Source organism: Megascapheus bottae, chromosome 26 (assembly GCF_031878675.1).
Source record: "Megascapheus bottae isolate mThoBot1 chromosome 26, mThoBot2.hap1, whole genome shotgun sequence".
NCBI lineage: Eukaryota > Metazoa > Chordata > Mammalia > Rodentia > Geomyidae > Megascapheus > Megascapheus bottae.
In genome coordinates, this window is record NC_143534.1 from 17130404 (window position 1) to 17147329 (window position 16926).

At 38.7% G+C, this 16926-nt stretch overlaps 1 protein-coding gene across 2 annotated transcripts; it reads right to left on the bottom strand.

The window, feature by feature from the left end:
* Window positions 1-221: 221 nt before the first annotated feature.
* Enkur (enkurin, TRPC channel interacting protein) lies at window positions 222-15991 on the bottom strand. 2 transcript variants are annotated; one of them, XM_090319027.1, is made up of 5 exons: window positions 15840-15991; window positions 9843-9988; window positions 8426-8649; window positions 7299-7445; window positions 222-694 (listed from the first exon to the last, which is right to left on the bottom strand). In XM_090319027.1, the coding sequence occupies exons 1-5, from the start codon at window positions 15917-15919 to the stop codon at window positions 521-523; spliced, it is 771 nt and encodes a 256-aa protein (XP_090175153.1). In that variant the 5' UTR covers window positions 15920-15991; the 3' UTR covers window positions 222-520. The 2 variants fall into 2 exon arrangements, with proteins under 2 accessions (XP_090175153.1, XP_090175154.1); XM_090319028.1 differs by lacking the exon at window positions 15840-15991 and adding an exon at window positions 14251-14270.
* Between the last annotated feature and the right edge of the window lie 935 nt (window positions 15992-16926).

The window sequence follows — 16926 nt, forward strand, 5'->3', positions numbered from 1 at the left end:
ACTTGAATCCTGAGTGTTGACTTCATTTCTGGGGGCCCAGAAATTAATGGTCATGGAAAACAAGTACATGTTAATAAGGACACATATTGATACTTGTTTAGAATATAGTTGTAGATATTCAGTGCTTTCTTTTTATGGGGGGCACACAAGTGAAGTAAAAGCATATAGTAAACAGAGTAAAGTAAAATTTCTCTTGAAAAAGTTAATCAACCAATCATTCCTTTTAGGTGCAAAATGTTTTATTTTAGCTACAATATAATTGAGAATTACATATTAGGGTATTTCTCTGGAAGCATTTACTTTATATTAGGTGCTTGTTGATCACCTGCAGTATACATTGTTTCTCAGTTAATTTTTTTAATTGTCTTTAAGTAGCCTCCAAAGGATTCAAATGCTCTCTAAGCATTTGATCAGGACTATTTTTATTCTCTTCCTGGTATTTTCCTCTTTTGAAAAAACTTTTGCTTTTTCATAATGCATGCGTTTCCATATATCACACTGCTCCAATGAGGATGGCCTGCTACTTGTTGGCAATGTATATGATTTTGTGCTTCTCCAGGATGCTGATGTCATGTTCCAGCTGTCTCATCTCTTCCTCCAGCTTCTGCTTACGCGTCTTCTTCGGTATGGAGTCGATGAACACTGATAGCGACTGGAACTCTCTGTGCACCTCTTCCCAATTCTTTTTCAGCCCCTGTGAATGGTCAAGGAAATAAAAGATATGATAAATTGCATACAGCAAAAGAAATGGTAAATCCCAACAAAATGTACATACAGACTGCTGTAGAAGATAGCTCTTAAGTCTACAACAACTCATCAAAAAATTACACACTATGATCAAACAGGTTTCATCATAGGGAGGCAAAGCTGGTTCAACATACGAAAATCAATTAATATAATTCAACACATCAACAGGAGCAGGGACTAAAATCACATGATTGTCTCAATAGATGCAGAAGAGGCATTTGACAAGATCCAACACCCCTTTATGTTAAAAGCTCTGGAGAAACTAGGAATCCATGGAACATTCCTCAATATAATAAAGGCTGTGTATGACAAACCCACAGCTAGTATTATACTTAATGGCGAAAAGCTAAAGCCATTCCCTCTAAAATCAGGAACGAGACAAGGATGTCCACTCTCTCCACTCCTCCTTAACATAATATTAGAATTCCTAGCCAGTGCAATAAGGCAAGAAGCAAGCATAAAGGGGATCCAAATAGGGAAAGAGGAAGTAAAACTTTCCCTCTTTGCAGATGACATGATCCTGTATTTAAAGAATCCTATAGACTCTACTCCCAAGCTCCTTGAGCTGATTCAAAACTTTGGAAGGGTAGCAGGGTATAAAATTAACCCTCAAAAATCAACTGCCTTCCTCTACGCCAACAGTGAGAAAAATGAGGAAACAATCAGGAAAGCAACTCCTTTTGCAACAACCTCAAAGAAAATAAAGTACCTAGGAATTAACTTAAGTAAGAATGTAAAGGACCTTTTTGATGAAAACTTTAAAACCTTGAAAAAGGAAATTAAAGCAGAACTGAGGAAATGGAAAAACCTCCCATGTTCCTGGATTGGAAGAATCAACATCGTGAAAATGACAATCTTGCCAAGGGCTATCTACAAATTCAACGCAATACCCATCAATATCCCAATGTCATTCTTTAAAGAAATAGAAGAGGCAATCCAAAATTTCATATGGAATAATAAAAGACCCCGTATAGCAAAAACACTTCTTAGCAGAAAGAACAGCGCTGGAGGAATTTCAATTCCAAACTTTAGACTCTATTACAGGGCTAAAATTATCAAACCAGCTTGGTACTGGCACAAGAACAGGCCTGAAGACCAATGGAATAGAACTGAAGACCCAGATATTGACCCACAGACCTATGGCCAGCTAATCTTTGACAAGGGAACCAAAAAAATAGAATGGAAGAAAGATAGCCTCTTCAATAAGTGCTGCTGGCAGAACTGGTTAAGCACCTGCAGAAAACTAAAGTTGGATCCTTCTTTGTCACCCTGTACTAGAATTAACTCCAAATGGATCAAAGACCTGGAGGTAAAAGCCAACACCCTGAAAACTTTACAAGAAGGAATAGGAGATACACTAGGCCTCCTTGGCACAGGTCGAAACTTTCTTAATAAGGACCAAGAATGACAACAAATCAGAGAAAGGCTGGATAAGTGGGGCTGCATTAAACTGCAGAGCTTTTGTATGGCAAAGGACATAGCTAGTAAACTAATTAGGAAGCCTACAGAGTGGGAGAAGATCTTCATCAACCATACAACAGACAAAGGCCTCATATCTAAAATATATCAACAGCTCAAAAAATTGAATCAATCCAAAACTAATCTCTAAAGTAACAACCATCCCATTAAAAGATTGGCCAAAGACTTAAAGAGAGTCTTCTCTGAAGAAGAAACAAAAATGGCCTATAGACACATGAAGAAATGCTCCACATCTCTGGCCATAAAAGAAATGCAAATCAAAACAACTCTAAGATTCCACCTCACTCCAGTTAGAATGGCCAGGATCAGGAAAACGAATAATAACAGATGCTGGAGGGGATGTGGCCAGGAGGGATCACTACTATACTGTTGGTGGGAGTGCAAACTCATTCAACCACTATGGAAAGCAGTATGGCAGTTCCTCAAAAGACTAAACATAGAACTCCCCTATGACCCAGCAATTCCACTATTAGGCGTTTACCCAATTGTCCAGAAACAAGGGCATACTAAATCCACTAGCACAACGATGTTCATTGCAGCACTATTTACCATAGCAAAGATATGGAACCAACCCAGATGTCCCTCAGTTGATGAGTGGATCAACAAGATGTGGTATTTGTACACAATGGAATTCTATGCTGCTGTCAGAAAGAATGACATTGCCCCATTTGTTAGGAAATGGAAAGACTTAGAAAAGATCATATTAAGTGAAGTAAGCCAGACTCAAAGGAACTTAGGCTCAATGGTTTCCCTCATTTGTCATAATCAGTAGAAACCTTGGGCTCTCCTAGCAGAGATTTGCAATAGATCAAAACCTTGATACAAAAGGCCATATAGTAGGACGCTAAATGAAAGGATCTCTAGGTTATAGAAACAAAAGCCATATAATGAATGATTGTTGTTCTTAAGGTACTATGTTATCTCTCATCTCTTTTGTTGTCCCTTGGTTATCTCATATTGTTACAGTATCTCACTTTGTTACCTGATATATCGGATATATTTATATTTGATTAATTGAAATTGGATAGGGAATGGGGGAAAACAAGATGAGGGGTAGGGGTGTGGGGGAGGGAAATGGGGACCAAGACATGTGAAAGGGTATCAATGTATGGGAATTAATGCACCATCTATCTGGCAAATATCATGTAACCCTTCTAATTAATTACAACAAAAATATATGAAAAAAAGAAGATAGCTTTTAAGATAATATATATGTTTATCAATGACTTGGCTACAGTAACAGAAAAAACTGTACAGAGGTTAAATCCTGTCCTTGATTGTCTGCTTGGTCCCACAGGGAGTTTATTTACTCTGTTTTTAATGTCCCTGTAATTGTTTTTATCATCTAATATACATATGGAGAGTTAGGAGTGTTATAGAACTGAGTTCATAACAAATGCTTTGGTAGAATCAAACAACTTGAGCATTGATACTCCCACAAAAGAAGACATATTGAACAGAAAACTATTTCCTATGAAAGTTGTACTGTTTTTTTGTTTTTTGACAGTCCTAGGCTTGAGCTCAGGGCCTGAGCACTGTCCTTGGACTTTCTCAAGGCTAGAGCTCTACCACTTGAGCCTCAGCACCATTTCTGGCTTTTTTCTATGTATGTGGTATGGAGGAATCAAACCCAAGTCTTCATGCATGCTAGGCAAGCACTTTAACCACTAGGCCAAACTCCCGGACCCTGTACTGTTTTTTTTTTAGAATTTGCTTCTTTACTATTCTCCAACAGAGAAATCACATCAGAAGGGTTCATGCTGGCTTATATTGAAAGATTTTTTCCTTATGTTTGATATAATGGGATTGTAAAAAGTCCCCAAATTCAGATTTACAGAAGAAAATCTTTTTTTTTTTAAGATTGAAAAGCCATTTTAATAGGGAGAGAGCTGTAGGGAGATCAATCAAGCAGATGATTGGCATATTTTCTGTGTGAAGTATTGGCAGAGTTGGCCTTTCCTGGGGATATGTTCAAACCCAACATCAATTATTCTTGCTGCAGTGCCACCAAAAAGTGCCCACAGCCAGCCCTAGCTATTGCCTACTTCCCATGGAGAACCTTTCCTGTCAAGGAGATGGCATGACCCCAACCCCAGGGATTGAGTCAGGAACCAGGCATTGATGCCAGATAGACATTTGACCCTGTCTATCTAGGACCTAAGGAGAAGTCTGCAAGGGAAAGCTTTCTTTCCTAATTAGACAAATAAAATGTTCCCAGGAGAGAGTATTCCATCCCTGTGCCTTTTTCTTTCTCTCCTTTGGACAAGATCACAAGATACATATATAGAAGAAAATCTTTTATGTATCCTTTCGATATATTAGGAGAACCAGTTGTCCTCTATACTGTCAAGGGATCTGCATTTCCTGTTCATGCATTCTAGAAATGAATGCACTGCCATGAAATGTAACACATGTTAATTCAATAATGTAGTTAATGGTTTATAGTCTCAGGAATCAACAAACTCAAAATTAGGGATCTCTCAGGAGCTATAAAGGTTAATTCCATCTAGTCACATTTTTTTAATCACCGTGTTTCACTCACAGAATGGTCATAAACTCCTAATTGAATACATACAACAACATTTTATGAATTCACACTTTTTAGTATTCACTGTGAGTCCACATTTTATTTACCCCAAAGCAAGAGGAAGTGCAATTTAAAAGACTTCCAGGGAAACATAGGCCTTGAAAACAATGGTCACAACTTCAGGCATAAAAGATTATAAGTGTCTTATACAATATTGCCTCCACAATAGGCCCTCAAATAGGCACAAATTCAGAGCTGTAGAAAATTCTTGGGGACAATAAAATTCTGTTGATTTCCTCCCATACAAAAGTCATCATAGGACAGGATGCACTGTATAGAATATGCGCTTGTTCAAGGAGATTGAATCACAGATCTGGAAAGGGGGAAAGACAGAAGGATAAAATCTCCAGGTTGAAGTTTTTAAAAGGGGGAGACAGTCAGAATAGCTTTTAATAGCATGTGAGCTGTGTTCCACAGGAGAGACCTCAAAAGAATTCTCTTTCTCCATTAGGAAATGTGAACTATGCATCCACAGAGCTCCACCGTGGTGCCTACAGCAGAGAGGAAATGTATATATTTAGACACTTTCTAATATCAAAGGTTTTTCATAGCTCCTTGGGTGATATTTCCATATTTGTGGTCACAGCAGTTAGACTCTTTTCCTTTAGATTTCTTTTTTAGAGAACAGTGCACAGTAATGTTTGGATCAAAGTCAATGACTTTAGGAAGGAAATTAAACATAACTAATATTCTCTCTCTCTCTCTCTCTCTCTCTCTTTCTGGTGTATTTTAATGATGAATTAATATTGTTAGTTTTGAGGGAAAAATACAAGTAGGGAGAAGTAGGCCTCTCATGACAAGCGCCTCCAGTTTCATGCTACCTTTCAGCCCATGGTACCTCCAAACATCTCTGTGTTGAGACTGAGGGCTATTCCTCTGTGTCACGTGCCCCTAGCTTCTGAGGGGCAGGAGGACAAGGCTGGTGTGTTCCCGCATCCTCTCTCTCAGCACTACTTGGGTACTACTTCTCAATGCATTTACTTGTGGCTATGAGGACAGATAAATGGCATCTCTAAGGCTCCTGCTCTCATTAGGCTCAGATAACAGTATTTGCTGTCCTTGGTCAAGGTGGGCGTGGATCTCTCCTTTGTCCGTAGTCCTAGGGTGACTCAGGGTTCCTTATTGGATCCCTTGCCCCTGTTACACTTTGGTAAACATTTCCTTCAGGAATTCTCTTCACAACCCTAGTTGAATGCTCCATCTAATTCCTGCTGGAGCCCTGACATACACGCACCTTCCTTTCCTTTCTTCCTCTGACCATAGGCATGAGGTAGTGGGGAAGACACTAGCTGCGAATTGGTAATGTGAATTTTAGTCCCTATTCACTGACTTGACAATATAGTGACCAAAGGCAAGTGTAAATAAAGCACACTGACAATAATGACTGCATTTGTTTTGCACATTGCACTATTCCCTGCTCCCCATGAGTACAACGGCTGGAAAATAGCAGCAGTTCTGCAAATGGATGAATGAAAGCACAGTGTATCTGTGCTTTATACCCTTACCTATAAAATGAGATATTCAGACTCACTAGATTAGATGACCCCTTGTAAGTATAGTGCAACTCTGGTTTACTGAGGGCATGCTGACATATTGCCACAGAATGCTATGCAACTTTTAACCAGGGAGGGAAGGAGGCTCAAAGCTTGTTCATAATAGGGCTTTGTGACCCAGGCAGCTATACTCCTTGACTAGCAGAGCATTCAATGGAGGATTTAGTGTTGTTTCATCAAATCATGCTGGAGTGGTCAGAGGAGGCGAAGGCTGTTTATCCGTTTTGCCATAAAGACAAGGAAAGATGAGCCTATTCCTTTTGAGGGAAGTTTTCCTACTTTGTTCTATTTCTCCAGTATCACTTAAGTATGAATTCTGACTCCGCAAAGGCATGTGCTTCCCAAAACTAAGAGAAAACAAATTAGAAGTAACAAACCAAAGGTCATTACTGATATGTAAATTACTACTTTTAATGTCTGCTCCTGTCAAATGCACCAGATTTAAAAAATTCACATTAACAATCAAATGCAAATATGTCATTGCATTTCCTTTACTTAAATAAAACATATGTAAAAAACTTATACCTGGTTATTTATTAACTCAGATAGTTGTATTATAGGAAAAGATAGGTTGGAGCTGGCTTCAATTATTCTAGAGCTCCATCTAGTGAAAAATATCTAGTTTATGAGTATTATTTTTAAAAATAAACTCAGGTACATGAAAACAAAAAATAGTTTACTTATTACATTGAAATGTAGATTTCTTTACAGCAGAAAGTCACCAAGTTGGAAATAAAATATTCTTTGATAAATTCCTACTTTTAGTTTTTCTGTTCTTCCCCAAATGTCAGCTTGACTGCATACTTTCACCATAGCTCAAAGTGATTGCTGGTTTCAGTCTACATACTGGCTTTCAGAGGTGATGGTAAATTGGAAAGAAATTTCTTTCGCAGGTGTTCCAGAGAATTACCTATAAGTCACCGAGTGCTTACCTGAAGAACTGCCTCCCTTTCTTCATCTGATAGTCTTTTCATAGCTGCCTTCCTAAGGTTCTCCTGGATATAATTATCATATTCTTCTTGGGCTTTCTTTACATCCTCATTTCGTTTAGATATATATTCAGGTGTAATGCCATAGTCCTGAAAGGATATTCCACAAAAAATATTCTGATTATACTCTTACATATATGTACATAGCAACTAAAGACTGGTGAAAAGTTTACAGACCTCTATACTTTGTTCAAAACAGTGAATATTAATAAAAGTCTGGAATTCTCTCACCTCTAGTAAAGAGGAGTTGATTTTGGTCTTCAAAAATGGAATCATTACTGTGGTCATTTGTTTTCTCGAGAATGTCTCAATGTGCTTGGCTCCTAATCAGGCCCCTACTCTACTCCTAAGATGTAGCTTTACTTTTCTATAGTTTATGTGTTTCAGCTTTTACCTTGAGATCTTTTGAATATCTCTGATTTTAATTAGTCTTGTTAAACAAAAGAAGATAAATGTGTTTAAGGATATATATATATACATATATGTATATGTATATATATATATACATACCCTTAAATGACACCAAACATGTCAATTTGAAGAGGAAATGGGACTTGGGACTCTGAGGTTGTTTCTGATCATAGAAATTATTCACAAATACTCTGGGCACTTGAAGGAACAATGCTTTCTTGTTCCCCTTGAAGAAGATGCAGCGAGGTGACTTGATTTGCCCATGTGAATGGAAGAATCACTTCTGGAAGTCTTAAGAACTGATGAATGACTTGCCATATTTCTCTTCTATTTGGCCTAGTGACAAGCAATGCTTTGGGGTTTTGTTAATCCCAGCCATCTGGTGCCATTTTCGCCTCACCAAAAAATTAGTACCTCTTGGAGGATGGTTATTATTATTAAATGTAATAATAATTGAAATTGAGGGAAACAATGATAATGTCCATTTACTGAACGCCGCAATATTGCACATTGGCATTGCATTGTATTAGATTTGGGCCACACACAGACTGTAGTAGATCCTTTGTCCAGTGAGAGCATATTTATGATAATATAGACAGTAACTGAGAACACTATATCTAAACTCCTAGAATCTCAGGTCACTTGTGAATGCAGGCTACCTTTTTTTTGATGTACTTTGGAAGTAGGCCTGAGGTTTCTAGGTCATGCTTGTCTCCAGTTCTTCGGTCCACATACATTGGTTTAGGCTTTTTAGCCACGCCCACTATGACATCCGCTGCATTTGTGTTTATAAAGTTCTTTCCACTTTGTATTCCCATGACTGGGTGATCAGTTCTCAAGGGCACAGCAGGCTTCCTTGATGCAGTAAAATTAAACTTCTTTTCTGTTAAATGTAACATTGTTTTCATTAATAAACAATGCTGTTCAGGACTACTGGTAATATCAAGATATTTGTGTTGTATTAGTAATATATGTAAATAGTTAAGGCAAAAGTTTATACTTATCCCTATATTTATTGAGATGGATTCATTACATATGTTCAGCTTTTTATAATCATATCTTAGAACACTAACTTGAAAAGAAAAATATAATCAAAATGAAATAAAAAAGTATCAGGAATACATTAATTTGCTGAAAACAGCAAAAAAAACTCTAAGAGGGTCAAACATCCTAAACTATGTGCTAGTTCAATAGACTTTTACTGCATATTATGGGAATCGTTTCTTACAAAAATACAATTATAAAATGTTCACCTCTCCTGGTTGTTTATCTAAGAACACTAAAACACTTTTTAGTATTTTACTTTTTTGAATACTATTAATGCTATCAATAATTCCTTCTTCAAGGGAAAATTTCTTTAAAATCACCAAGTAAATAAATCATACTTTAGTCATACTTAAAAATGAAGACTCTATGGAAGTGGCTGATGCCTCCAATCCTAGCTACTCAGGAGGGTAAGATCTAAGGATCCTGATGCAAAGCCAGCCCAGTTAAACAAATTGGGTAGACTCTTATCTCCAGCTAATCAACATAAAGACAGAAAGGAGGTACATGTCAAGGGGCAGAGTGCCAGCTGTGGAGAGAAAGGCCAAGGCAGAGCATGAGGTCAAGTTCAAGCCCTAATACTGCCACAAAAAGTCTAGCAGGAGAGGTTATCAATTTCCTCTCTTTTTCTATCTTCTCTACTTGCATTGTCTTCTAGTCATGCCAGTTTCATATGAGGTAAGCAGCTGAGTGCTAGCTACTCAGGAAGCTGAGATCTGAGGATCAAGGTTTGAAGCCAGCCAGGGCAGAGAAATCTCTGAGACTTTAATCTCTAATAAACTACCCACAAAATGTGGGAAGTGAGGCTGTGGCTCAAATGGTGGAGCACTAGCCTTGATCAAAAAAGCCCAGGGACCGCACCCAGGCTCCTAGTTCAAGCCCCAGAATCGACATTAAAAGAAGGAGGAGTAGGAAAAGGAAGAAGTGGAAGAAAGGAGACAGAGGAGAAGGAGAAAAAGACGACGACGACGATGAGGAGGAAGAGGAGGAGGAGCAGCAGCAACATTGCAGCAGCAGCAGCAATCAACCTACTAGGTGGTAGAGGTTTGTCACTTGAATGTTTCCTTAGGAAATTGCTTGGTGAAGGCACATCAAGTTTTGCTGGTCCCATAGTTTTCATTGTACCTTTAATATTCTTCATGTCATCTTTCATATTTTCCTGAAAAACTGATTTGTACCTGAAATTAAATTTAAAAAGTTGTCACCTTTACATTTCTAGTGCAAATATGTACAGTTTAAAATAAAATAAAATACTATGTAAAATATTTAGTTTAACAATAGTCATATATAGATATATACATACATATACAAAGTGAAATAAATAACTAAATATCATGCAATACATTAATAGATATACACACATCCATATATATTCATATGGAGAAGAATGAATAACCACAAAGCAAAATGATATAAGCCCTGTCAGGCTTATAAATTCTAGATGGATGCCATGAGCCATGGAGGAAATGCCAGAGCAAATGTGGGCATCGTGTTTCCTTATTGTCTCTGAACATCAGAAGCATGAGTTATGATCTCGCTCATCTCTGATATTAGTCATTTGTGTTCCCTTCCTGTTTCCCTCCATGTCTCCCCCATGTTGCTAGTTTATATATTTTTCTGGTTTTTATTTAAAAAAACAGCTTTCATTGATTTTTCTCTATGGATCACACATTTTCCATTTCAAATATCTTTCTTAGTGATATTTATTAGTTGTTCTCCTTTGTTGGGGTTTAATTTGCTTTCTTTTATAAGAAATGTCTTAAGGTCAAACCACAGATACTTAATTCTAAATCTTTATACTTTTGAAATATGAGTGCTGAAAGCTGTAATATTCCCTCTAATCATGGCATTAGCTGCATCCCACAAATTTTGATCTCCTTCTGTGTTTCAGTTTCCTTCAGTCCTAATACCTTTTATATTTGCATGTTTATGTCTTCTTTAACTTAGAGAGTAGATTTAGTTATGTTTCCTTAGTTTTCATATATTTGGAATCTCCAAATCTCAGTCTCCTAAGTAGTTAGGATTACAGGTATGAGCCACCAGCGCTTTTTTTTTTTTTTTTTTTTGCCATTTCTGGGGCTTAGATTCAGGGCCTGAGCACTGTTCTTAGGCTTTCTCAAGGTTAGAGCTCTACCACTTGAGCCTCAGCACCACTTCTGGCTTTGTCTATGTATGTGGTACCTAGGAATTGAACCTGAGTCTTGGTACATGCTAGGCAAACATCTTACCACTAGGCCAAACTCTCAGCCAGTGACCAGTGCCTATCTTGATTCTAGTTTTTATTTTTTCCTAGTGGTTAGAGGATACAGTCTATTTCTCTCTCTCTCTCTCTCTCTCTCTCTCTCTCTCTCTCTCTCTCTCTCTCTCTCTCTCTCTCTCTCCATACATAGATATAGATATAGATAGATAGATAGATAGATAGATAGATAGATAGATAGATAGATAGATAGACATATCTTATCATTTGTTTCATAGGACAAAGAAAGCATGGTCTAGCTTGGTCAATGATCTGAATACATTTGAAAGTTTTATTCTGCTGCTTTTTGATAGAGCAATTTAAAATAGCAAGTAGAGCAAACTGATTAGGAATGTTTGTAAGGGCTTTATACACACACACACACACACACTCGCGCGCGCGTGCGTGCATGCATACACACACATATATATTTTGTTGTGCTAGTCATGCAATGTGAACTCAGGGCCTGGGTGCTGTCCCTGAGCTTTTTTGCTCACAGCTAGCACTCTCCCACTTAAGCTACTTCTGGCTTTTATTTTTTTTAGCTTATTGGAGATAAGAGTCTCTCAGACTTCCCTGCCTGTGCTGCCTTCAAACCACGATCCTCAAATCTCAGCTTCCTGAGTAGCTAGAATTATAGGAATGAGCCACTGGCACCTGGTTAGGGATCTATGTTTTATTGATTTTTCTACCTATTAATACATGTGCACTAGAAATAATTTACTCTGGAATGACTTTCATAAATAACTTTCTCGAATTTTATAACTTTCTGACATAACTATCATCTTCAATAAGCCTAAAAGTGTATTTGGCACATTGTAAATGTGCCAACATGTTGAAATGAGTAATATTAGTAATTTTTTATAATTATTACTGAATATTCATAAAACTCTTTGTTTAATTTACTTGTACCCTAGAAGTCACAGACTTTCTGAACGTTACAGTCATGGTCAAACAATCAATATAATATCCACATAGACTGACATTCTTCCTGGCTTCCTAAAAATAACCTCACATATCCCAGTATGCCATATTGTTTGTCTAAGATATAAAACCTTGTTCTGCAATTGAACAGCCTTCTAAAAATGTTCACTTATCTACAAATTTTCCTGGCAATGAAGTACAAGGAATAATGTTGGCATATGTTCTTCTTTCACCCTTTTAAAATACATATGATTTGACAGATTGGTGAGGTAATCCCTCTTACTACATGTTGGGTTGTCTACTGAAATTAAAGAGAGGCTTCTTTGCTTAAATGAACACATATTAAGCCAGATACAGTATTCCTCGCTGAGAGACACACAGTAGTTACCTTCCCCTTCTTTGTCCATACCTCTGAAAGTGAAAATTGGCTTTTTGAAATATCCTTTCCAATGAATCTTTTCCTGACCTTCAAATCTTCTGCATGACTCAAGTCGTTCTATTAGTTAATTACACAGGGTCAGTTGTGAAACTACATGTTAGGAGTTTGAGTCTTCTGTATAAACTGTACAGTCTAAGTCAAAGTTTGTGTAAATGTGTGTGTGTGTGTGATACTCATGAAAAGAGTACTTGACTAAGAGTAATACAAGAAATGAAAAACCATAGCTTCTAACACATGTCATAAAACCTGTCTCTGGGACAATATATTTCAGAAGTGATAATTTTAGCATAAAATACAGATTTGGGACTATTCTTGATTTTCTCTGAATAGAAGTTTATGAAGAAGTTTCTGCTTGCTTGCTTGCTTGCTTTCTCTCTTTCTTTCTTTCTCTCTTTCTTTCTCTCTTTCTTTCTCTCTCTCTTTCTTTCTTTCTTTCTTTTTTTTTTTGTGGGTCATGTGGCTTGAACTGGGCCTGGGCACTGTCCCTGAGCTCTTCAGCTCAAGGCTACAGACCTATCCTCCAGCCAAGCCCTACTTCCCCTTTTTCTAGTGGTTAATTGGAGATAAGAGTCTCAGGTCCTTTTGTGCCCAGGATGGCTTTGAACCTTGATCCTCAGATCTCAGCCTCCTGAATAGCTAGGATTACAGGTGTGAGCCACCAAGCCCGCGCCCGACACAAGAAGTTTCTGCTTTCAGTAACTGAATTCTTGCTCATAACTAGTCAGCAAAGTAAAAAAGGCAAGAACCTCAGATGACTAGGTCATCTAAGACTTTATGAGTTAACATAGATGGCCCAACACAGTTCACACTTTACACAAGGAAATGTTAAAAAAATTCAGTCTACAGAAATAATAGTTTAGACAGAAAATAAATGCAAAGTTGTCTAGAAAGAACATGAAGCACACACCCAAGTAAAATTCTGACTACATGCTATAATTAATTACAATGAAAAACAGAAAGACATTTAAAACAAACTAATAGAGCTTAAGGCATTTTCCAAAAGTTCAGAAATGCTATGTTATTATTCCTGATGTCAGTGCCTACAAGAGTTATAGAAAGGGGCTTAATTAAGTTTATGGAAGAGCAATGACTATATAGCCTATTTGAAGTTTCAGATCATAACAAATGAATATCAATTTAAAAAAATAAGATTAGATTCACAAATTGAGACAATATTTTAGGAAAAAAAACCATTGTATCCTATGCTAGTAAAGCCTCTTATTAAATCCTTGCAGATGAGGCAGAGAAATATGAGATGATTAATACATTTATGCGGATAATTAAAGACACAAAACGTATTGTCAGCCTTGAGAGGTGCCTAGTAGCCCACTGAAGTGCAAAGTACTTGCCTTGTTCAATGATAGATGGAGATATAAATGCAAATTACATTTGCAAATGACACAAAGTTGAAAAGAAGGATTAATAGAGTGTAGAAACGATTCATAATTCAAAGCTATCTCCATAAATTAATGATGAGTTGAAAGTAACAAAGAAGAAACAGCAATATAATGAGAGGCTAGGAAAGAGCAACCTTAGAACCTGAGATCCTTGTAATCCATGCAAGAATTTCAATGTGGGACAACACTGGGACATTACTAACAAAATGCAAATGAAATCTTAGGCAACTTAGATAAAAGTATTGAGGTGAATATTAGAACAAGGCAGATTATAGTTTCATGGGCTATTAAACTATATTTGCAATACTGTCTTAAACAATAAAGGAAAAAGAAATGATTGCAGATACTAATGACAACCATCAACAGAAGGGTGATAGATTTAGTAAAAAATTGTGTTGTGGATGAGCTCAGTGGTAGCAACGTTCTCATTTAATATGTGAGTACCTCATTAGAATTTTGAATAATATATTTCTTTGTGGCTAATCAACATTTTGATGTCTACATTGCAGCAGTTCAACAAGAAGACTGTAAACTCTGGGGCATGGAGCATCAATCTCAGTACTGTCAGTGGTCAAGATCTTACTAGTGCTGCAAAGCTCTGGTGAACTTCTTCGAAACTGAGTTTGTAGTTCGGTGATATAAAATGTTCTTGTAACTTAAACAAATGTTTCTTGCTTATGATTAATTCATTCTGTTAATGAGAAGATTGCATCAGGATAAGTTTGTGTTACTATGGTGAGACAGTGGTGAGAGAGAACTGGTTAAATCTCTGTCTCTCTCTCAGCCCTGGTCTCTCTGTTTTCATGCAGATCTTGTGGAAAACTCTCACTATTGTGCTGCTAGGCTAAACTGACATCACTCTGACCAAAAAAGCTTCTTTGTAAAGCTTTCTGTCCCCTCATATCCTGTCATTTTTCTATTTTCTTTTCTACTTAATTCAGAATAAAAACAAAGTACTCGTGTAACTTTATGCAATATTAAGCAACTCATGCAGTATTATACACACAGTAGGAACTGGGTTTGTACATGCAGAATGGAAAAGATCATTCTTATAATACTTTTTGAAAAAAGTACACATAAAGCTTTTTAATTTACCTATGTGATTATCTCAACTTTAAATTCAGCATGCACTTGAAAATACCAGTGTAACATTGTTTGCCTGGTATACAGGAATTCTGGACCACAAGCCCAAACAACTTAGCGATAAAGAATTTGAACAATCATAATTGTGCAATTGGGTCGCAGTTATTTACATTTCCCATTCCAATATCTACTAGGTAATGAAAAGCTAATGGAACTATAACATAGATATTACTTTGGTAAAAATGAGATAGTCATTTAGACTTAAAATGGAAGGAGTTTCCCATTGTTATTTTTATTACTCATTTAACTATTAATAAAAATAACTGGTCCATAGATTTGATAGAAACCTTAGGCATTATCTGTTCCATTAAATTTCTTTTCCATATCCCAAAACAAAATGAAAATTTACTCAAGACCTCCAAAACAACTAGGTGTAGAGCCTTTTAGCCCAGTGATCTTTGAAAATAGTTTTGACCTACATAAGGAAAAGTTAAAAAGAAACCTTTGGAGTCCTTGGAGGAAAGAGATTTTTATCTAGTCGTTTACATTCTGTTTTCCCTGTAAGATTTAAATAATTCTAAGTACCCCCTACACAAGATACCTTACTTTGTGGTTACCTAATATTCTGGGAATACTGAATGTCCTATAAAATCTAGGTGAACATTTTAACTCCATTACAACCAGTCTCCTTTTCATTCAGTCGTTGGGTCTGAACGAGCCCTTAAAAACGAATCGGCCACAGACACACTGGTGCCTCTTAGAAGCTCACGCGGACCACGCCCCGAATGGCTAAATCACCTAGGTTTACGCATCTCTTCTCTAAAGAAGCTGTCCAAGCCCATGGGTTGAGACCAAAAAAAAAAACGTATTTTCCTTCGGTTTTTGAGACTCCTGCGCTGAGCGGGATCCCCGTTCCCCAGCCGGGTCTCGGCGTGGCTGGGCCCACGTACCTAGGCGGCGGGGGCGGCTCCCCCATCTTGCTGGGGATGAGGTTATAAATGCTCTCGGAAGGGCACCGTGGACGGTCCATGGTCAGCTACTGGACTCAGCCCCGCTGCCCTCGGCTCCTCGGACGATACCAGCTCCCCCCACCTGGCTCTGCCACCCCCCCCTCCCACGACCACCACTCTCTCCCGCGGATCAGTCCTCGCCAGCGAAGGAAACACACCGCGAATTCCTTCCCGGATGGCTTGTTGACCGCGCGGTTGCTATGGAAACGGTTACTAGGCAACGGGGCAGGGGGAGCCAGCCGAGCTAAACCAGGTTTCTCTCTCTCTCTTATTTTTCTTTTGGCAATATCCTTTTCTGCCCCTTGTGCTTTTGTGGGGAAAAAAAAAAACAACCGAGAAGGAAACAATGTCCCCGAACCTATTTTGCTTTTTCTGTGCATTTGGGGAGAACGGAAAAAAAAAAACAAAACAACAAAACCATCGGACCACAATCAGCCGCGCGGTGGGTTGGCGGGCAGGCGTCACACACTATGACTCCAGTGCGCATGCCCCAAATGCCGAGAAGGGGCGGAGCGAGCGGTGGGACCCCCGCGGCGGCTCCCGGAGCCTGGAGGACGACTGGGAAAAAGAGGAGCCTCCAGGCTTGGGGGCGGAGCTAGGGAGAGTCACGTGCTCGGGGCGCGGCTGTGGAGCAGTGGGCGCGCAGGTCGGCGCAGGCGCAGAAGCCGTGGAGTGGGGTTTTAGGGGGCGGGCCGGGGTGAGATCCGGGGTTGCTGGGCTCAGTCTACCGAGGCGGCGCCGGTGGCTTCTGGACACTTCGTCCCATGTCCTTTTCCTTTCCCCATCTTCTCAGTGTGAGTTTCTTGGTGAGTGACTGCAGGACGAAGAAAGGGAAAAAGTAGAGGCCAGGCTGTTTCCCTCGCATGCCGCCCCGCTCCCTCGCGTCGCTCGTTCTCTCAGCTTCTCGGTTCTCACGTCATTTGTCCCGCCGTTTCCCGCCCGAGACCCCACAGACGAGAGCTCCTGCGCGGCGTGGCCGTCGCCCGAGTGAGCGCCGGCGCCCGCGCCTCCGCGGCCGGCCCTGCCC